This window comes from Lissotriton vulgaris, chromosome 10 (genome assembly GCF_964263255.1).
Source record: "Lissotriton vulgaris chromosome 10, aLisVul1.2, whole genome shotgun sequence".
Lineage (NCBI taxonomy): Eukaryota > Metazoa > Chordata > Amphibia > Caudata > Salamandridae > Lissotriton > Lissotriton vulgaris.
In genome coordinates this window covers 1,112,208,679-1,112,232,546 of record NC_141698.1, presented here as the reverse complement: position 1 = coordinate 1,112,232,546, position 23,868 = coordinate 1,112,208,679, and the positions used below count along the sequence as shown (strand labels likewise).

Here is a 23,868-nt window from a genome sequence, read left to right as displayed (position 1 = left end):
GTTTTGATTGTAAGAAAGACTTCCCTAATGAGTCTCATTGCTTCTTTTGCCCTCCTTCTTGACTGGTTCTGCAGTGGTTCTGGCTTGCTGCTTCTGTTGAAGTCATTGAGTCTGAGGATATAAGGACCTATGAAGGGATAGAACCCTCTGCCTAGGCTGGTACCTATTGTGTCTGTGTCTGAATTGAGAGCAGTAAAATGTTTCCTTTGCACCACTGCCTTTAGTATTTCCTACCCTTTCTTCATACACTCCTTCTGCTTATCCACATGAGGACTGCCCTGTTAAAGGGGAGATTCATTTTCTTGGGTTCTGGGTCTAGATTGGTCTGGTTAACCTCAGACAAGATTACTGAGGGAGTGCGACGATGTGACAAAGCTCTGTGACAACAAGACCTGCAGAAGCAATATGACATTTATTTGGAGACTATCAGGCCTACCTGTACTACCGTTAAAAAGTCCTGTCTTCTATTTTTTGGCAAGTCGTCTGCAAAGTCAGTATGTGATTCCTAATGAGCTCAGTCATATTGCCCCAACAAAGCTGATGCAGTAGGTGTTATAAAGGCTATAGCCACAGAATCATTCACTTCGCTTTCTATTGTATCAACCCTCTTACTTTTTCCCTCTGGGGGCACTAATTTCAGGAGAAGAAGGGTATCTCTTTCTTACAGTCAAGACTCACCAAGTCTGGCTTAAGCTCTAGTCTCAAACAAATTGGTCCTGCTCCGAAGGTCTGTATCTATTGAGAAGCCTTGTAGTAGCAGATCTGATTGTAGCTGGAGTCAGGGACTCTTCTTGAGCTAACTTCACCAAACCTGAGACCAATGATAAGATGGGTTAAGCGAAAGCACTTGGTTGCAAAGTATCAATTTTTATTGAGACAGCCTAATTGGGGCCTCCATTTATATTTTCAGCTTTGTGGTCCCTCTTATCAGGACATCTTGAAAAGTAATGAAATCATCCACAGAACACATTCCTATAGAAGACACTGCTGGAGATGTTTGTTCATACAACATCAATGCTTTGGTTTCCTAACAGTCCCTACACAGATCCAGGAACACTGTGGTGAATGGAAAGAATGCATTTATTGAAATATGGAAGGCTAATATTGTTAGATAGCTTTTTGAGCTGGCTAATTATCAGAGGGTTATCAAATTACAACTTCTGTTTTAAAAAATGTAACACACATAGTGGTGCGGTATCTAGGATCCCTAATACTTGTTCAGATGAATGGCACCAAGCCTGTTATATTCTTCTCAATACAAAATACACAAACTACACTAAGAAAAGGATACTTTACCAAAAAAGTGTTTATTTTAACAGGCACACCCTTATCTTACCTGTGCTAAGAGCCAACACTGGTCAGGTATATAAAAGCCCTACTGCACCAGAGGGTGCCATTTAGTTTTTTTAAAACAAGCTGCTACGTTTCAGCTTCCAGAGCAGCCTGATGGATTTTTACTTTAATGATGATCAGCACACAGGAACATTGCAGGAAAGGGTAAGTAAAACAAGCCAAAAGTCTAATTTTACTTTCACAGAATCAGTGTTCGGGGGCATATCTCAGCCTCACTGATTCTTTTGGGAGAGGTATTGTTGGAGAGAATCTCCCGTTTCCACTGCTACCTCTGGCCAGTGGATCCCTACTAGGGGATTGCCACAGGAGAGTGATCCAGTAACAGGTACCCGCCCACTAGGGATTGTGAAAGCAGCCGCTTAGGCAAAGGCCTGTGCTCCCCCAGCACATTTGATGATTACAGTCTTGGGTATATGCGGGTAATACCGCTGATCTGCCCCCATGGGTTGGGGGCGAAAAGCCCACTAGACGCCAAGGAAAGATTTTTTTTAATATAGCTATGGGCTGCCAATTAGGCATCAGTCTTTCTGCACCCTGGTGGGCAGATGGAGGTAATTACCCCGGTCTTTTCCCTGGAGAAGGGGGCAGAAATTCGACTAGATGCCAGGGAAACATTAAGTATTTTTAAAACATAGGAGTGAGGACTACCGATCATATACCCCTATCTCAAAAACAAAGCAGAACACCTTTCTGCCCCCTCCAGGGAAGAATGGGGGTAGTTTCCCCACTTTTGCCACTCCGGGAAAGCGGGCGGTTCACATAGCTCTCTAGACACCAGTGTGTTGTTGCCCCTTCTTTGGAGTCGCTGGTCTCAGTTCAGAGAATTACATCCTCCCAATAGACTTTGTGGAATCCACTGGCTTCCCCTTTCTTCTGCCTGGAGGAGTGCAAGTACGCTAACCTCACCATAGTTATTCACCACTCATAGCTATGTGACTATCTGGCCTATAAGTGTTCTTAATGACCTCACGCCCCACTCAATTTCCATTGTGGTTGTATAGTTAGTACCCTAACTGCACCAAAGCCCTGAGTTCCCCCTGTTGCAGCTGGAACAAAGTAAGAGAGGCCCAATGGACTCCCTCAACACCACCCAACCAGTCACCACTAGCAACCTGGAACAGGCATGCAGGCTGGTGCCGAAGTAGACATGACTCATGGAGCGTATAGTTCCTGGTGAATAACCACATTAGAGGTGCAAGGGGAGGGGGTGCTCAGGATTCTATAGTAGCCAAGTATATGCCACAGAACAAGATAACAACATGTAACACAAGAATAGGGCACTCCTTCTGTGCCTCACAGAAATCTTTCCTGGAGGGACCTTCATTATAGATGCTGAGCTTTAGTGTAGTTATGAGATGCTAAAACAGGTGTTGTCACTCTAAAACACAATACTGCACAATACCTGGACAATAGTTGTTACACTGTGAGGTGATGATGAGTTGTTTTGTCACTGGCTTTGTTCCGCACCCCAATGTCATCACAAGAGAGCAAAGTAGGCAGCGATTGCAATCCCCTTGTAGGCCTTCAGTATCATCAAGCACTGACTCTGCTTCTGTAATCCTGGCCAACTTGTCTCCCAAAAAATGCTGCAGCACCACGATGAGACAAGCTTAGGGAAAGGAGCTTTTATTCAGTTTCTTAAGCCCTGTGGCAGATGGTACATCCCCTTGGACAGCCATTTCAAGCTGGCCAGACAACAGCATCTCATTCTTTTGTAACATCATTGAACGTTTCTAGAATTACCAATAGAAGCTGCAACACACCCCCTCCCAATAATATGCAGCTAATGTAGCCACTAACAGACCTCCTATTCAAATAATACTAATAATAATAATTCAAGGCAGTGTTGACCCGATGTTATCAGATAATCTAAGAGAAAGCACCTGTGCAGGATCCAGGACTGTATTAAACTCAAGAACATATGAAGCAAACTGCCCAGATAACAGACAGCAAATAAATCAGCCTAGTTGATTTAATAAGACCTAAATCAAGAAGGGACTTGTGCCTTCAAGTAGGTTTTGAAACCATGAAGGTTTATCTAATATTAAAGTGCAATACAGAAGCAAAAAATAATAGTCAAAATCCACACTGAATCAATATAGGTAATTATTTGCATGAGACTCAGTCAAATTGCAGCAAAGAGAATGAAATGAAGTACAATCTTACAGTAAAGTCATAATCAGGAGGCAGACTAACATGGGTCCTTTCTCTAAAGCCAGGGCAAACCAGACATGGCTCACATCCAAAAACATCTGTTTGTGTAGCAAATTTCACAATGATAATCACATTGTCAGCATAAGGTGTTTGTGTAATTGTGGACAATTGGCAAATAGCATACAACATGATATGCAGTGTGATTTAACACCATCCCACACACCTCCTAGTTGAATATTACCTAATGCAATCAGATGTCTCAGTACAAATCAAGTTACCCTTAAACACTTAAAATCTCAAAAAAGGAAAGTGGACCACAGTATTGTAGACAGTAGGATCCTTGAAATGTAGTAAAGTCTTCCTCTAGCCTTCTTCTAGAAAAGCATGTCAACACAGAGAAGAAATAAAAACGCACATCATGGCTGCTTCAGAATTCAAAAAGGAGTTTATGTCTGGTGTGCACCTAGTTTTGCCAAGTACAGGAAAATACAGTTTTGCAAAGCACAGTTTTTGTTTTAGCGCAAAAATATAACAATAGATACATTTAAATAATTTGAAATCATCTCTCTCAGCAGTAAGGCTTTAAAAGCTAGAATGTTCATATGTTCAAGGCAGTATAATTGTGACGTGTACAATCAAGATCTATTTGGGTGTAAATTATGAACTGTGGCAATACCCCAGTGCAACATGACATCCCTGCACTCGTTCTTCAGTGAATGTTCGAGCACAAAGTTGAGTGCAGAACATTGGCTGCAAAAATATCAAGCCATGATGGGGTCTGAAGCTGTATTGTCAATGCAAGTACATTGGTAAGTCTAGATTTAGGATCATATTTACTAAGATTTCACGCAGCTCAGCGAGTCACCTTTCTGTGCTGCACTGCGTGATAGGGAAAGGGCAGGAATGCACCGTACTTAACACTATATGGCACATTTCTGTCATTTCCCAGTGCTGGTGCAGAATGTGGTGCCTAGTACTAACACAGGCCCCCTTGCACCATGGTGTGAGGGTGCCAGCGTTGTAAGCAGGATTGCATTTGTACAGAAATGGACACCTTCCTGCATGAAAACGATCCCCGAGGTATTTTCCTCTTTCTATTTGTGCTGCAGAATGGAGCACAGATAGAAAGAGGGAGTAACAAGGAGAAATACAGATACTTCTCCTTGTTACGGCTTATGTGGGAAGGCATAGTATTCTGACGCATTCTCAGGTCTTCTAGTAATGATAAATATGGAAATACTTCAGAATCAACGGGTGGACGCGAGGGACCCTCCACCCATGGAGTGCCTTCCCAGGGCAGAGTAACACAATGCATCCATTGCACTGTGTTGTGTTTCTCTGGATTTCTCAAGCCACTCAGGGCAAAGCACGGTGGCCTTGCGCGACTTGATTATTCAGAGGTTTTGCATCACCTTTGGGCCCCTTTGCATGGTGAAAGGGCGACAAAAAACTTACTTCAATAAGCCTCTTAATATTTTTACCTCCACACCGATGTGCCTTGGTGATATACATGTTGTCAAGATACATAGATGTGAAGTTAAGAATAGTAAATGTAAACACAAACTTATATATACCTACATTGAAGAGACCATGGTAGCCAATATTCTGCACTTGGTATTGTTGCAGGTCGATAATTTGCCACTCAGTATTGTGCTATGAGTCTGAGGTGTTTACTTGTTTTCCCATTAGATAGTCCTTGGTGTTCAGCTCAGGCCTAAGGAGGATGATGTAGACTTTAGGGATGAAGATACAGCCTAGCAGTCCAGAGCTGGAAGTAAAAATGGCAAAGATCTCCACGGCCACCATGTACCTGCCCTTGGTGCTCAGATATGCTGGGATGAAGGAGACCCAGACGCTGCAGAACACCAGCATGCTGAAGGTGATAAACTGGGCCTCGTTGAAAGTAGCCGGTAACTTTCTAGCTACTGAGGCAACAACAAAGCTAAGAAGAGCCAAGAATCCCACATAACCAACCAGAGCAAAGAACGCAGCAACAGAACTTTCGTTACATTGTAAGATCATTGTCCCGGTTTTTGATTTGGTGTCAGTGTCTGGAAATGGAGCAGAGAGAAGGAGCCACACAGTGCATATCACCACCTCGCCAAGTGAGCAGCCAAGAATTACAAAGATGGACAATTGAGGGCCCACCCACTTTCTGAGTTTACTGCCTGGCTTTGTGGCATTGAAAGCAATGATAACTGTGAGAGTTTTTGCTAAAACTGAAGAAACAGCAATAGTGAAAATGATCCCAAAGGCAGGTTGACGAAGAATACAGGACTTCTTGGAAGGGCGACCAATAAACAAAAAACAGCAGAGGAAGCACAGCATGAGGGAGAGGAGGAGGATGTAGCTGAGATCCCGATTATTGGCTCTAACCAGAGGTGTGTTGCTGTGTTTCATAAAGATTCCCAGCACTCCAGCAGTGATGATGATAAACAAACTTGTAATGGAGGTTAAGGCAACTCCCAGAGGATCCTCATAGGATAGGAACTCTACCACCCGTGGAATGCAGGAATCTCTCTTCTGATTCGACCACTGGTCTTCAGGGCATGATAGGCAGTTTGGCATATCTGCATGAAAAGAACATTGTTCAGAATAACAGAAGATGCTTTCAAGTAGGGAAAAATAATAGGGATGAATGGAATGTGACAAGGTGAAGTAATTATGACCTGTCCAATGGCTAGCTATGCACTTGTATGCCGGTGTACTGTCTGTGGAACATGCACACTGGGTCTTGCAACTCATTAACAAAAAGACATGGACTATGCATCTCCATAGAGGCTGCCGGGAGGACAGTCTGAGGAATAACTGACAGCTTGTGGTGGTCACTCTCCAATCTTTGAGCGTGTTATAAAATCCTTCACAAACCAAGGAATAGTACCAGAATATTTTTAAGTTATTGGCTGGTGGCCCGACTGCTCATGGAGCAGTGTAAACGAAAAAAATAAAATGATAATAACTGAAGGTATTATCATTTTTATTGTATGTTCAGGCAAGGGCGGGGCAGGGCTTGGTCCCCTGACTTCGGGTAGGAGGATTAGTTTTGGGATGGCCAAACATTCATGCGCACTTTGCATGTTCGCCATGCAGGCTGCTTTACAGCCTGCATGCAGAACATGGCCAGGCCCCCATTACCTAGCTAAGTGCCGAACCACGGAGCTCAGACCAATCACAACACTGTATTGCAGCGTTGTGATTGACTCAGGGGAGTCTGGGTGCTCACCAATCACAATGCTGCATTGCAGTGTTGTGATTGGCTGTGGGGAGCCTTGGTGCCTCCCGTTCCCCGTAAGAGACTCACTTGATGTGGGAGAGAAGTCGGTGAGATCAGGCTAGTGTTTTTTTTTTTCATTTTTTATCCCAACTCCCAGCCACCTGCCACCCTGTACCTTACCGGCCGTTTCTGGCTGTATAATGTGCGTACACTCTTCGTGACTACATAAATGTATGCATGAGGGTTTAATGGTCTTTTATGGGGGGATTGCACAAAGGCAACAGGAAGTTTCTCTTTTTCACAGAGGCATGCCCTCAAGCAATAGAATAATACCAAGATTTGAATGTTTGTAATAGAAGTTTACAACTGTCTTTAGAGAAGGGATCATATAGCTGGACCTGTAACGTCAGTTTGGCCCATGCTTGCAAAACGTCCCCATGTTGTATTTTCACTGGTGCTGCTAGTTTGGAAATGTGGCCCCTTCTGCTATACTATGTGACTATCCCAGTTTTTCAATCTAATCTCCTGACCTTATATACGCCTCTTAAATATAAAGGCCCCTCCACTGCACTATATACACAATCTTGAAATGACTCCTTTCCCTATTCTTGAAAACCAATACCTCAATGCAGAGCGCTCTTTGCTTGAAATAACGTTTCCACTATAAATATTCAAACCCTTAAATAGAGAAATATCTTACTATAAACCTCAAAAGTCTAATATGTTTGGACACTGAAGACATGAGCACAGGCAAACCTTGGATTTTTGCCAATGTGTTACGTTTTCTCAACCACAAGTAAACATTATATACCGTAGCAACAGTGTCATTTCATTACACCTCTATCAAAGAATAGTAGGCCTAACACACATAGAGGGGCACACATTGGATCTCAGATTCACAAGCTCTCCTAACCTACAGACTCAATCCCCCATGCCTCAGAACTGGACAGACCTTTTCTCTATTAAATTTCATCTCCATGTGAGAGAGTCTCTGGACCTCAAGACCATGTGTCCTAGAAAGGTCGTACAATGGAGAAAGATGTCTCTAGTACTTTACGTCTCATTTTACTGCCTCCCTCCCTACTGCTCACAGAGATATTCATCTTGATTTTAATGATTTTGAGGAACCATTTCCCTAGGCATTATAAGTCATCGCTCCCCAAAAATATAGCCATCTCAAAACTTAGAAAGCCATGTCTCCCTGGTTCTCAGAGTCTCTAAAGGAAGAAAAAATAGTCTGCAGAAAGCTGGAACACAAGTGGAAAACCAGACAAACTTGTGCAGACAAACTCACCAAGCAGCCTTAGGCATTTACCATAGAAACATCAAAATAACTAGAAAGTCCCATATAGTGAACAGACTTAACAACATTGGAAATACGACAAAGGAATTATAATGATCGTATTTGAATTTACCATACATTTGACATGTGCCTATTCTGTCCCAGAATCACAGTCTCTTTGTGATGACCTTGCCAATAGTTTTGAAGAAAAAAATTCAAAATTTTATGACACTCTGTCAAATGGTCCCACACAGGCACTGCGGCTTCACCTGCCTTTTAATCGTCTAATCATCCCACTCTTCTGGAATATTTGATGTAGTCTCTCCATAGCAATTCTAGGTTCTAATTAATAATATTAAATCAGGCCCATCAGAGGATTCTTCTCTTCCTTATATCATTGCTACCTTGGTCCCAGCACTCCTTCCTACTAATATGGATCTGTTTATTTACTCCGTGAATATGGAAAACATTCTCACAAAAAGGAAAGCAGCACTTTTGAGACCTTTTGTATATAAACCCACGGCAGACCTTTCAAATTATAGACCAATATCACTTCTTCCTTTTCTCAGAAAAATTATGGAGACTGTTGTAATGAAACAGGTGATGTCTTTCTTGGAAACTATTAGACCATTCCCAATCTGGTTTCTGGGCTTCCCATAGTATAGAAACTGCACTTGTAGATGTTCTGGACACCATTAGACTCTCCCTTGATGAAGGCCACCCAGCCATACTGGTACTACTAGATTCACCAGCAGCATTCAACACCATCTCACATTCTTTTCTAGTCCAAAGACTGGTTGAGATTTGTGTTGGCTGAAAAGCCCTGGGTTGGCCTTCAAAAGGGGGGACCCCAGGCCTCATCTTTGAGCCCCACCCTTTTCAATATCTATGTGGCACCCCATGCGAACAAAACTCAACTTTTAATAACCAAGGGGAAAAATCCTGAATCTACTAAAATACGTTTCAGGGAATGTATGAAGAAATTAGCCCACTGGATGTCATCCACTTGCCTTCAACTATGTACAGGAAAGACTGAAATTCTGCTCTTTGAAAAAGCTTGATCCTTGAGAGAACAAGGAAAGAAAAGAGAGAACAAGAAAAAGCTTTCTCCTTTTGGTCTGAGGACTGGTGGCTGCTGGAACTGGGGCCACCCCTGATCCTAAAATGATAGTTACAAATCATGGCATACTGACTGATGACGTCCTCTCTACGAAAGAACAAGCAAATTCTATCTTTGGGTCCTACTTTGGAATTATGTGACTTTTCGGGAGAGCTTTTCAATGGCTACCTCTCCATCACTCAGGCATTTATTGTAAGTCAACTAGATTATGTAAATGCCCTTTTTGTTGCTGAAAATGAAGCTCTCCTAGCCAAACTTCAGGTGGTACAAAACACAGCTGTCTGCCTGATCTGTAATTTGCCTTCTCGTGCCCCATCGGAGCCCCCACTGACATGTTTGCATTGGATCCCAATAAAAAAGCGCTCCCTTTTTAAACTCCTCTCCCTCGTACATAAGTCTCTCTTCGGAAACTGTTTACTCTACCTACGTAATGAGGTATAGTTTTATATACCCATGAGCAACCTCAGATCCAGTGGGCAACTCTTACTTCAACCCCTCCATATCCGTACTGTCTTATATGGGGGCAGATCCTTTTCATATTTGGCCCCCATCACTGAATCCAGTTACCTTTGTACATACAAACCTTCCCGGATTTTGCTCAATTTAAAAAAATCCTCAAAACTTTGCTCTTCTAAATCCTTTTGGTATTGCTGTTCTGTTCTGGAATGCATTGGCGCTGAGAGACCCTCTTGGAGGGAATTTGTTTCCACCTAATAACTGCAAATATTTTTTCACTAACTTGTATTATCCAACATTTTACTTTTTGTTTCTGCCACACTTCTTGAAAATGGGACTCTTAAGGGGAAACATCTTCAGTGTTACAGAGATATAGTAATTTAGCTCTGGTTGGCTGCATTGGACTCAAGAATCAGGAGTCACAAAACTCTCAAGGAGTCGTGCAAGGTTCCCTTCTATAAATCATACTGTGTACAACTGTTTGGTATGCATTTATTAGGAGCTCCTGCTTTCTATGATTCAGGTGACCTCAAAGTGAAATGGTACCTTCTTACTGTTACATGTGCCAAGGCATGGTAGGGTTCTATTTAAACAGAACCTTTCCGATCTCACCTGGACACCATGGGTGTCCAGGTCATGACGTAGTAACCATGCTGCTCACTACACTTGGTTAGGCATGGCACTGGGGAGAAAAGACTGTAGGAATGCTTTGTAATTACCCAGAATCCCCTGCGGCGAGGGGATTACTAGTCAAGATCCAGCACCGGGAGGCGCATAAAACTCCCCAAGTCCCCATGCAGCGCGAGACACTCTTTTGACCACAGTTCCTGGTGTTGCCTGCTCTGTTTTTCCGGGTCTCTTGCCTCCAGCTGCCTCTGCTGCCTTGCGGGGACCGTCGCTGTTTGCTTGCAGTTGCGGCCCACTACCACCGGTCCCGAGGTCTCTGCGCCGGCCAGAGGGAACTACACTACCCAGAATCCTCGGCGGTGTGGGGATTACGAGTCAAGACCCAGCGGCAGGAGGCGCATAAAAATCCCCAAGGCCCCATGGTGGAGAAGTGTGGCTCAATGATTAGAGCGGCAGAACCTGATGCAGAGGTCTAGCCCGGGACCAGGGTTCAATTCCCCGCCTCGGCGGGTCTTGGGCTCACAAATCCCACGGACCCGATAATTCTCACCCCAGTGCCTATTCCAATCATGGAGTCCCACTCTGCAAATCTGGGCAATAGCTTGCTTAATCTCCACAATGGCCCCCACAACGCTAAGGATGTTTGGCTTCCACCTCGGGGGTGCCCAGGAGTGGATGCCTCACAGGGAAAGCCAGGATGGGTTCCACAGCGGTATTCGTACAAGCGCCTTGAGACCCTTGCGGGTGAGTAGTGCGCTATACAAGTATCAATTTACAAATAAAAATCCCCAAGGCCCCACTGTAGAAGACAGGTTGCCTTAATAAATCCAGGACAAAGGTTATCTTCAGAAGAAAGGTTTAATCCATAAGGTTTCCAATCACAAGAGGAGCGCCTCATCAGCCAGGAGTCCGAGTTGTAACTGAAGACACACAACGGACACCTGGCTTCTGAAGGCTCCCTACATTCAAAAGAATACATGTATACATTCCCCAGCATGCGACCTACATTCCCAGCATGCGACCCACGCATGCGATACCACGAGGTAAGCACACGAGTACATTACACTACATCACCTTCCCCCTTATACAAAAACACAAAGAAAAAGAGGTAAAAATCAAAAGGAAATAAATTCATTATATCTCGCAGGGGGTTTTCTGATACGACCGCTGAGACTATAAGAAGGGACAGCAGGGATGACCGCAGGACCTGGAGAAGGAGAGGAATCATTTGAAGAAGAAAGAGGAAGAGAATCCGAACCAAAATTTGGTTGTAACCAATGCGACCAATCACATCCCTCCTGAGTAGACACATTTTTCCTCTTAGAAATAAGAGCAGCTTGATCCGCAGTCAACTTTGCCAATTGTCTCACATTCCACCAGCCTTTGTCCCCCAAGAAAACAGCATTCTTGCTGACTTTACCAACTTGAACAGGACTCGAAAACATAGACAAACCTTTAGGAACTTTATAAGGCTTTTTGATCATAACCCAATCTCCCACAAGCATTTGTACATCCCGCACACACTTAACTCTGTCAAAGTTCTCTTTCATCACCGCCTGTTTCTGTTTGACAATAAAGTCAATGTCATTCCGAGTTAAAGAATATTGATTGTCCTCTACCTTACCTAACCACGCAGGGAACAACGGAGAATGTAGTTTCCTACCCCGCAACAATTGAAAGGGAGACAATTGAGTCATACAATGAGGAGAAACATTATAATTCCAAATCTTTTTTTCCAAAAACTTAAAAACATCCACACCAGAGGCTAGAGCTGTCTGAATTCCTTCTTTCAAAATCTTATTGCCACGTTCTACTAGTCCATTGGAGGAAGGAGAATAAAGAGCAACTTTCAGTTGCTTCACATCATGAGCTTTCAGGAATTTGCACATTTTATCCGAGACAATGTGAGTCCCATTATCAGTCACCAAGACTTGAGGAGCTCCCTCCAATAGAAACACCCTTTCCAAAAAAGAAATAGTATTATCTGAATCAGGAGCCTCTACAAATCTATAATACATCCACTTCGAGAAGTAATCAATTGCTAAAATAAGGTATTTTTTCCCTTCAGGAAGTACTTTATACGGACCAGAAAAATCCAAAGCAACCTTCTCCCAAGCAACCCCAGGAAATTGAGAAGGTTGTAATGGAGTCTGGTGAGTCTTCCAATGTTTATCAGACAATAAACATTCCTCACATTCGTCAACAGTTGCTCTTACTTGGGAATCAATACCCAGCCACCAATAATGAGATTTGATTCTCATACAAGTCTTTGTCACCCCTAGATGACCCTCGTGAGCCAGCTTGACAATAATGTTTCTTAAACCACTGGGAGGAACAAACTTATCACCCCTCAACAAAACACCATCTTTCACTGAAAGTTCTTCAGCCACTTGGGCAAAATTCCTTAAATCCCCTGTTAAATTTCTGGCCTCCGGCCAAACATTAGAAGAGAACTCCAAAGCTTGAGACAAAATGCCATTTTTCTCACTAGCCTCCTTCCAATCTTTTTCAGAAACAACAGAATTCCATTCCTCAACAGCATCCACCACTGACACACATTCCACATCCTCCTCCACCATATCATCATCATCGTCTTTATCCATTAACACCCTGGACAAGCAATCTGCTCTGAAATTCTTACCCCCAGCAATATGCCTTAATTCAAAGTTAAACTCCTGAAGTTTAGAGACTAGTCTAGTCAATCTAGGAGAAAGACTATTAGAACCTGAAACCTTGCTAAAGATAAATGAAAGGGGTTTATGATCAGATAAAATCACAAATTTGCGGCCCCAGATATACATTTTAAACTTTTGGGCCGCCCACACACAGGCCAACGCCTCCCTCTCAATCGTGCTATAGTGTTTTTCAAAATCTTTCAAAGATCTAGAGGCAAAAGCCACAGTGTGCTCTTTACCCTCCACCTGTTGACATAACACAGCTCCTAGGCCTTTCATACTAGCATCTACAGCGATAATACAAGGGGAATCGTCCCTGAAAGCCTGAAGGGAACGTGCAGAAACAATCAACTCCTTTACTTTAGCAAAAGTCGCATCTAAATCTTTGGTCCAAATAAACCTCTAACCTTTTTTAAGGAGCAAACGCAGGGGTTCCACCACCTGTGCATAACTTTCCACGAACCTGGCATAGTACTCTGCCAGTCCCAAAAATGAACGAAGAGCATCTTTATCACTTGGAGGCTTAGCCTCCATCAGAGCCCTAACTACAGAAAACTTAGGCCTAATGCCAGATTCAGAAATTGAATGACCCAAGTACTCCAATTCGGACACCCCAAACTTGCACTTGTCCTCTCTGGCAGTCATTCCTTTACTCCCCAGAATGGACAACACTTTTCTCAACAAGATATTATGCTCATCCATCGTCTTTGCAAAAATCAAAATGTCATCCAAATATGCTTGTACCCCCACCAGATCCCCAAACAAAGAGTCCATCAATCTTTGAAAAACACTGGCCGCTGAAGCTAGCCCAAATGGTAGCCTCAGAAATTTAAAAGCTGCGAATGGTGTAACAAAGGTGGTTAACTCTTGTGAATCCTTAGACAAGGGGATCTGATGGTAAGCGGACTTTAAGTCCAACAGTGAAAACCATTTGGCCCCACCTAGATTTGCTAACAGCTCTTGAATTTTAGGAAGGGGATGACAGTCAACCTTAATGTCTTTATTGAGACCCCTGAGGTCCGCGCATAGCCTGATCTCATTATTTTTCTTGCATGCTATGACGATGGGGGCGACCCATTGGGAAGAATCTGAAGGTTCTATAATTTTGTCTCTACATAAATCCTCCAGCATTTTCTTAAGTTCCGTCCTGACACTAAGAGGAACTGGGCGAACCTTATGAAAAACCGGAGATGCCCCCGGAATTAATCTAATCCTGTGTTCAGCCCCTTTTACTAGACCAATTTTGTTACTAAACACATCTTTAAACTCATTTAAAAGATCAGTTCTGTCAATTTTTGCATCTTCTACAAAACAGATAGGGAACTCTCGCACCTTAATTGGATTCTCATCTCCTGGGACAAGATATAACCCCATTTTAGCCAGGTCCTTCCAACCTACGATATCCTTCCCTTTTATTGCCACATAAATTTTAGTAACAATAGATCAACCTAGAACTTGAAGGTTTGCTAAGAAAAAGCCTAACATATCTATATCTTTCTCTCCAAAAGCTTTCGGATTGATATCAGATTGACTTAATTTTATACCATTTCCCCATTTGTCAAAAAATGTAGAGTCCCTGAGAATAGTAATGGGAGCACCAGAGTCCGCCATTACTTGCAGCTTAATATTGTCAATCAGAGCTTCACATAAAGGTCCTTTAATAGGTTCCGAATCCTCACTATCAACCATTAACATCAGATTATCAAAGTTGTCACAACATTCATCCATGTCTACATAGTTGACCTTAACAGATTTCTTTTGGAACCTGCAAACCTTTTGAAAATGTCCTACTTTTTTGCACAAAACGCAGCGTTTATTAACAGCAGGACACCCCTTGAAATTCCCAATGTGAAATTTAGACCCACATCTGAAACAAAATTTTTGTTTGTTTAGATTAACATTTGGTTTACTTTGCCATTTCTCCTTATTTTCTTTACCAGAAACAGCATTTAGACCTTCCTCCGACATTTCTTCAGAAATAAAATTTACTTTAGAGGAAGTATCTGCTGACATCCCTTTCGTACAAATTATTGATCTCTCAATGCTAAGACTAAGATCAATAACTTCAGATAATGATGGATCCTTACAACTGAGAATCCTTTCTTTAACCTTGGGTGAAGCACAATTGAACACGAATTGGTCACAAATATAGTTATCAAGCAAAGGTCTAAAATCACAAGTAATCGCTAACACCCTTAACGCAGAAATATATTCATCAATTTTTTCATCTTCCTTCTGTTTCCTTTTATAGAATTTATGTCTCTCCAACATAATATTAGGAGATTCCTCAAACTGTTTCTTCAACCTCGCAATAGCCTCCACATAAACATTCCACTCACTATCACCAGAATGAGCAGCTGGAGGTGGAATAGGTACGAGGCTCTTAAAAATGCGTTGAGCGGCTAGACCTAAACTACCAAACAGAAGAGCAAACTTTCTAGGAGGAGAATAGTCAGCCGCATCAATCGCCATAATGTGGTTCTCAAACAAGCCAAACCATTCAGACCACAACAAAGTAGGTTTTCCAGGCTTTTCCAGAAAAGGAGGAGGTTAAGTGACTTCTCTGACGGAAGACATGTCCCCAATTAAATAAAGGGAAAAAAAAATCAAATACAGTTAAAACAAAATAATACCTTCCAAATAATCAAATGTTTACAGAGTACAAAATCAGCAGCAAATGTCTCTCTGAAAGAAAAGCTTTTCGTTAGAAGGAACAGAATTAAATTGTAGATCAGGCGTGTGAATCGCCGAAAACGGATCACACGTAGATTGGAATAAAGTAATTGAAGTGAAAAACTTCACTAAAATGGCCGCTGAACATAACGTCTAACGTGCGACGTCATACGCACTCCCAGAATGCAAAGCGGGCACTCCGACGTGAAGATTCCAGGAAGGCGACCTGCGTAACCGAGGACTCCAAGTTCCAGTCCAAGAAGGAAGATTCTAGTAGAGAAGCCCAGCTATGAAGATTCCAGAAAAGAAGAGCAGACGTGAACGCTCTGGGTTCCAGTGGAAGTCTGGTAAGCGCGCAATTTAAAATGTCGAAGCCCTCAGCAAAGGAAGTCCGGTAAGCGCGCAATTTAAAATGTCGAATCCCTCAGATGACTCAAACCCACAGAGTCAAACCAGCAACCATCCGAACAACAAACCACAGACAGTTTTATTCAACTGTGAATAGTCTGGGACGAGCTGGAAGTGTCGGGAAACAAATTAAATAAATAAAAATCCGCTCCTCACAGGTGATAATCCCGACATCAATGTTCATTCAGTGTCACAAAATCCAGAGGTATAGCCACGAAAGATTTCCAAACACCGTAATTTACGAAATCCAGAAAAACGTAAACAGTAGGAAATTATTTTGCGTGGGTCGGTGATGGAAACAATCCCGATCGTCGCCAATATGTAGAAGACAGGTTGTCTTAATAAATCCAGGACAAAGGTTATCTTCAGAAGAAAGGTTTAATCCATAAGGTTTCCAATCACAAGAGGAGCGCCTCATCAGCCAGGAGTCCGAGTAGTAACTGAAGACACACAACGGACACCTGGCTTCTGAAGGCTCCCTACATTCAAAAGAATACATGTATACATTCCCCAGCATGCGACCTACATTCCCAGCATGCAAACCAACGCATGCGATACCACGAGGTAAGCACACGAGTACATTACACTACAACCACGCAGCGCGGGATGCGCTTTTGGCCCTCTGACCTACTGCTACAGTTCCTGGTGTTGCCTGCTCTGTTTTTCCGGATCTCTTGCCTCCTGCTGCCTCTGCTGCCTTGCAGAGACCATCGCTGCTATCTTGTAGTTGCGGCCCGCTACCTCCGGTCCCGAGGTCTCTGTGCCGGCCGGAGGGAACTACACTACCCAGAATCCCCGGCGGTGCGGGGATTACGAGACAAGACCCAGCGCCAGGAGGCGCATAAAAACCCCAAGGCCCCACGCAGAGCGGGACGTGCTTTTGGCCCTATGACCTACTGCCACAGTTCCTGGTGTTGCCTGCTCTGTTTTTCTGGGTCTCTTGCCTCCTGCTGCCTCTGCTGCCTTGCGGGGACCGTCGCTGCTTGCTTGCAGTTGTGGCCTGCTACCACAGGTCCTGAGGTCTCTGTGCCGGCTGGAGGCAACTACACTATCCAGAATCCCCGGCGGCGCAGGGATTACGTCAAGACCCAGCGCCAGGAGGTGCATAAAAATCCCCAAGGCCACACGCAGTGCGGTACGAGCTTTTGGCCCTCTGACCTACTGCCACAGCTCCTGGCGTTGCTTGCTCTGATTTACCGGGTCTTTTGCCTTCTGCTGCCTCTGCTGCCTTGCGGGGACCGTCACTGCTTGCTTGCAGTTGCGGTCCTCTTCCACCGGTCCCGAGGTCTCTGTGCCGGCCGGAGGGATCTACACTACCCAGAATCCCTGGCGGCGCGAGGATTACGAGTCAAGACCCAGCGCCAGGCGGCGCATAAAAATCCCCAAGGCCCCCACGCAGCGCGTCACGTGCTTTTGGCCCTCTGACCTACTTCCACAGTTCCTGGTGTTGCCTGCTCTGTTTTTCCTGGTCTCTTACCTCCTGCTGCCTCTGCTGCCTTGCGGGGACCATCGCTGCTTGCTTGCAGTTGCGGCCCACTACCACCGGTCCCGACGGTCTCTGCGTCGACCGGAGGGAACTATACTACCCAGAATCCCCGGCGGCGCAGGGATTACGAGTCAAGACCCAACGCCAGGAGGCGCATAAAAATCCCCACGTCCGGGGGGAGGAGCCAAGATGGCGGACGGGACGGACGCTTGAGCTCCCGGCTCCGTGAACCGTCTGGCTTCCTTTGATAATCCTGATCAATTCTCCTGACCTGCGCCACTCTACCGCCGTGGAATACCGGCACTGAAGCGATTGGCGTTCTCCTGACACCTTTACCGGCGGGGTTGGCAGCAGACTCGGTGTTTTTTCGACCTCCGGCGCTTCCCCTGGTCCCTGTGTAGATGGCCGCCGCTGGACGCCGAGGGATGTGGACGGGGAGATGAGCTGGAATACCGCCGATGACCGCGGGGGTGAAAACGCTGGCTGTGCGACCGGAGTCGGACCCTTACATCCGGGTCGGACTCCCCCTTGCGCTGACGGTGGCATGGACGACGCTGGAGCCCCCTAAGACTAGCTCTCCTCCGCCACCCTGAAGAGAAGCGGGCGGACTCCATTTTGATGAGTCTTCCCGCAGCGGACGGCCGGTCCTCAGGGTAACTGTGGAGCGCTCTCACCCTGTGCTGTCTCCGACTGGTGCACGGAACTCCCCCGGTGACTACACCCTTGCATCTCTGGCATACGTGGTCGCTTCTGTCTCGCCACTAATTGCCTGCAGTGGAGATGAACATGGCGCCTGCTCTTCTTGCCGAGACGCTGGCTGACCCTGGATTTACAGTGCCTGCGCGCCCATGTGCCCCTGAGCTGACTGCAGTACCGATGGAGCAGCGGGATAGTGCAGACCGACGCTTGACACAGAGAGACCCGACCCGTGGGGATGTCTTGGCCGCCCTCGTGGCGTTACAAGTGGCAATGCGGAGCACTGGCTGGGCGCTGGCCCGGAGACTCGATGAGGCACTGTCTGACACGGGACGATCCCGGCTGGGAGATCCCCCGCCGCCCATGTTTTCTCCTGGAGGGGAAACAATGTTGCAGAGCGAAGGGACGGCGGTGAGGCATTCTCCTGGCTACAATGTAACGTGTCTACCCATCGACAAGGATACAGTTGCGGAGACACCCTTTACTTTGAACGCTATAACTTTGCCTACGAGCTACCTATCGAGACCCAGCTTTTCACTTCCCTTGCCAGATGTTACCCTAGCTGCACCTATCGCTGGAGCTTCTGTGGCATGTTACTGCTGTGTTTGGGACCCTGCGGCACGATACGTCTTCATTGTCCCCTTTCCTCGAGAGCGGCCATCTTGTCTCTTTGTCCTGGTTGAAGGTGACTCGCAGCTATGGACAGGCCTGAACCACATCTGCCGGTCCGGACAGGGGTGATGGTATGCCCGTTGTCGCTTTGGTTGGATCGGCTGGCGGGGACCTGGACTGACACACATTTTGCAATATTGGCTGAGTAGTTTTTAATGTCCTGTTTTTTTGCTACATGTCGCTGTGATTTCTCCTGATGTTTACTTCATCTGCCGGGGGGAGGACTTGTGCTGTGCTGAGGTACTGGGTGTTATCGATTCGGAACCACCGGGTTTACAGTTTTTTGATATTGTGTTGTACATGGCGCAGGATGCATTGGCGGCGCGGGAGTCCGGGAGTTCGGTTGTTGGGTGGGCTCCTCCCCGCTTTTCCTTTTCCTGGGAGTAGTAGGGTAGTGCACTCTTCTTTTTCTCCCTGGGTTCAACCGTGATTTTATGGTCCTTTTTCCTTTCTTCTTTTCTTACTTCTACATTTCGGGTTCTTCTGGGGCGACAGACACACTGCTAGGGGGGGGGTAGGCCATAGACTCGGCATGCGTGTAGGGTGGGGGGTCTTCTTCGGTACGTTTTTTGTTTCTATGGGCCTTCTTTTTCTTTATTCCGTTCTTCTTTCTTACGTGCTTTTTCTAGGGTCAGTGGGTGGGACTGGTGTCAGGAGGGTAGCGGCTAGGAGGCACACTTCGCTGCGTTTCATTATCCTGGTATTCTAGTTTCGTGCCGCCATTTTAGATATGTTTACTGTTAGTGGACTCTCCTGCTGGATGTTACCCATTTATCACATGATCGTCTGTACTGTACACTGATCCGTTCTAGCTTCTGTATCTCCTTATATATAAAATTATTTTAAAATTAACCTTACTATCTCCTGACACTCGGTGCACGTGGATTTACTGTAACACAGGTCGTATGCTTTTACGTGCTGACGTGCCACCGAGTGGACGTATACTTTGCTACCAAGCTTCAGAAGTGTCGAGGCCGGCCGGATGGTTGTAGGCCCGTATTTGTTTTGTGCACAGTGCTAAATAAAGGTTTTCAAAAAAAAAAAAAAAAATCCCCACGTCCCAACGCAGCGTGGGACGCGCTTTTGGCCCTCTGACTTACTGCCACAGTTCCTGGTGTTGCCTGCTCTGTTTTTCCGGGTCTCTTGCCTCCTGCTGCCTTTGCTGCCTTGCGGGGACCGTCGCTGCTTGCTTGCAGTTGCGGCCTGCTACCACCAGTCCTGAGGTCTCTGCACCGGCCGGAGAGAACTACACTACCCAGAAACCCTGGCGGCAAGGGGATTACGAGTCAAGACCCAGCACCAGGAGGCGCACAAAAATCCCCAAGGCCCCACGCAGCGCGGGACGCGTGCGGGCATGACCAGGCGAAGCCCGAACCAAGGGCCGGCACGTCCGTGCCCGTCAGCGTCAGGAGGAGCCAGGGCAGGGCCACCCCTCCGACATGTCAGTTTATAGAGCCTGAAATAACTTGCTACAACATATGATAAGGTACTGTTTCTTGCCCCCGACTTTGCTTTGTAACCTGTGGATCATTGGTGGACTATTGGAGTCGATTATTTTTATCGAGACTTATCTAATTGGATTATCATTTTTGTAAGAAGGGCATACTAAATGCGGAAGCCTAAGTCAATGAGGGTGGAGGAGGGGGCGGTGCCGAGCTTGGGGCCTCTTCCAAACTTTGTAAGAGGAAGAAGGCCAGGAATGCGGTAAGGCATGCAGCCACCAACTGGGTCCTTGATCGTATCGACAGCCTTGTTGAAGAGTGTGAGATTATTCTAGGAAGTGAGACTAGAGTTAATACATCTGGGGGAACTTCTCAGCAGAATGTGGGTGTTGTGGGGGCTGAATGTGGGGGCATTGTTTCGCCTGTCATTCCTGCCATGTTTCTCACAAAACAAAAGGGATTAAATTAATTTGGCTCTGCCCCTAGAGGATCTTCAACTGTAATAACAGAGAGCACGGCAGTTGATGTTATTGATAAATCTGCTCTAATTGATAGCAGCCATTCACTTCTATGTGATAAATGTATTCCTTGTACTAATAGGATTTCTGTTTTAGCAAATGTACATAGTGGAAGTCCTGTGATAGAGACACCGCAATTAATTGATATTGTTTTAGACCCCATTTTCTCAACTTTCAACTTTCTGCCAAATCAAGTAAAAGCACCCCTAGTGGAATTTAACGTTATGGGTAGTAATGTCCCAAATAACGTTCATGATCTGATGAATTTAGTATTCCTTCTAAGGGATGAGATTGAATCCATGAATACTCTGGTAATAAATGTATCTGCTATGGTAGGGTCTCAATTAAGTGAGGGGACATGTTCTATATTAAACACTAGTACAACAAAAGCTAATGCTTTCTCTTTGAAAACTATCAGTGGTAGGCCAAATCCGCCGAGTGAGTGCAGGTTAGCTGGGGATGCAAGTAAAACCAAACCTCCCTTTAGTGGACAGTCTAGGGCAAGTAGACCTACATCGCCCCGGAAAGCCCAAAATAAACCACTGACAACACCTGAACATAGGTTGGCCCATCGGTTGAACATGTTAGGGGGGGAGCACTTGTTACCTAACTCTAGACTGGGAACCATCAGTAAGGCACATAACAGTGATAAAACCCCTAACAGAAGTGAGGGCAGGGAACTTAGTAGTTCATGTAGAACCAACAACATTTTTATGACAAAGGTCCCTAAGTTAGCAATGGGGAGAACGTTTGAGAGTGCAGACTCATTGACCAATAAAGCCATTCATTTGCTACGCCATGTCAGAGGGTACCGATCGGTAATTAGGGATGACATCACCAAAGGCGATTAGGCTTACCTCTGACGTTGATCAATACGATTGTATTGAATTGACTCTAAGGACAGAATTGTTGGCCGAAAATCCATTTGCTCTAGAATTTAGATCCAGCCCACCAGTGCACTCCCTTATACAGCTGAGGAAGTCTTCCTCATTTTCCCAGGATCACTTATTGTTAGAACTGTCTATTTCAGGTAGGGTAGGGCTGACGCCAAACCCAGGCAGAAACCACCATTCTAGTCAGGGCAAGGGAGTCACACGCCAAGATAACCCCTGCTCACCCCCTTGGTAGCTTGGCACGAGCAGTAAGGCTAAACTCGGAGGCAATGTGTAAAGCATTTGCGCCAGCACACAACAGCAACAACATCCTAGGCACACCACAAAAGGAACTCCACACAAGGTTATTATGAAATAACTTTTGTATTGTAAAAACACATCAGATAGAAGTCACACAGGTACATTGTGCCAACTGGCACGAGCAATATTCACAAGGGATTTTTTACAGGACAGGGCCACATGGGCCACTGTAAGAATCAACACTTTAAAAAATAACACTTCTAGAACTTAGAATAAGTATAGCACAAAATAACAGTTATAGATCACATCCAGTAACTACTGGGAACAGGTAAGTACCACCTGTACTGGAAAGAACAACCACCTAAGAATGAAATAAATTTAGGGGTATAAGCAAGAACACATTACCCATGATGCATGAAACACATTCAGAGGAGTAGTAAAGGAAAAACCATGATGCCTAAAAACATTCAGAGGTGTACGGACAACCACCTAAGTATCACACAGCGTTTAGGGGTCTAGGAAAGAACACATTACCCATGATGCATATATATACATTCAGAGGAGTAGTAAAGGGAAACACATGATGCATAAACCGACACATTCAGCGATGTTAAGAACAAGGAACATGATGAATCACAAACACATTCAGAGGTGCAGCGCTAGGAGACACATGACGCCTAAAACATTCAGAGGTGCAGCGCAGGGAAAGAAAGACACATGATGCATAAAAACATTCAGAGGTGCCCCAACACAACTCAATAGCACAAATACACACTGTAGGCAATTACCATCCTAAACATAGCAGGTAACCACATTGTGCAAAACTTACATAAGCCACCCTCTGTGGCAGTCCCTAGGCCAACTGGCCTTGTTGGGGCTAAGACGCCCTGTGTCCAAATGTCAGGGCGCGCTGCCATGCAGCGCCAGTCCAAGCACAAGCCTAAACGTTGCAGGTGCCCACTACTTGCTGGGCACCTGAGGACAATCCCAAGCGCCTAAACGGTGCAGCTGCCCACTAATTGCTGGGCAGCTGGGAATCAAAAACTTCAACAGGGTCCTCACTGACCCTTAGGCGCAAACTGCGCCCACTGCTGGAGCCACACAGGCTCTGAAAACCACTGTGCCCTGAACGTTGGAGCACTCAGGCTCCGGCCACAAACATGCGGCCTGGGTTCTCACTGGCCCTTCTCTAAACAAGGGTGTCCAATGTTGGAGCCACGGGGCTCTAACCAAAGCATGCCCCCAGGGCCTCTCTCAGGCTCTCAGTAAGTAAAAAAAATGCCCATGAGCCTCTCTGGGCTCGTAAATACAATATGGCACCCTCAGCCTCTTGGGGCTCTAAAACCAAATATGCCCCGGAGCCTCGGGGGCATTAAACACTGAGGCCTCGCTGGTGCCTCTTAGCGCCCCTCCAAAAAGAAGCTTGCACCACCTTGGGGGGGGGTGGGCACCAGAAACGTGCCTCGACAGCCCCCCCTCCCCGCATCTCGCAGGCACTCCGACGTTGGAGCCTCTCTCCGGGCCGGCACGCTGAACCAGCCCAGTGCTCTACCCCGCCCTTTACACTGACCGGCTCTCCCGGTGCGGCGGCTACTACTCTCGGCGGCTGGGCTGCGGGGTTCCTTCTCGCCCTGCGGCTGCAGGCGGGCAGGCAGGCAGGCATCTCTCCTCATGGGAGCCCCGCCTTTACAAAACGCCCGCTTCGCTCTACACCTGGTCCCCCATCTCGGGACCGGGCCTTCACTGGCTCACGCTCTCCTTCGTTGGTGGCCCCGGGGCTCTCTCTCCAGCTCACACGAGCCCCGGGCAGCCATTAATCGGACGGCTTCCTCCTTCTCCTCCTCGGGCGGGCAGCCAATCATCGCACGGCCTGGGGAAACGTCACCCAGGAATCCCGGGCCGGCCAGCCAATGGCAGCGCGGCCCACCGGGAAGAGCCCCCGAACAGCGGCCCAATCCC

The 23,868-nt window shown here is 45.9% G+C and overlaps 1 protein-coding gene across 1 annotated transcript in view; it reads right to left on the bottom strand.

The window, feature by feature from the left end:
• Positions 1-5,160: 5,160 nt before the first annotated feature.
• The window catches only part of LOC147689411 (vomeronasal type-2 receptor 26-like), a 511,044-nt gene continuing 492,336 nt past the window's right edge, over positions 5,161-23,868 (bottom strand). Inside the window, exon 4 of the mRNA XM_086939923.1 lies at positions 5,161-6,077. Coding sequence (XP_086796049.1) covers positions 5,161-6,077 — 917 coding nt within the window. The remainder of the gene's footprint in view (positions 6,078-23,868) is intronic.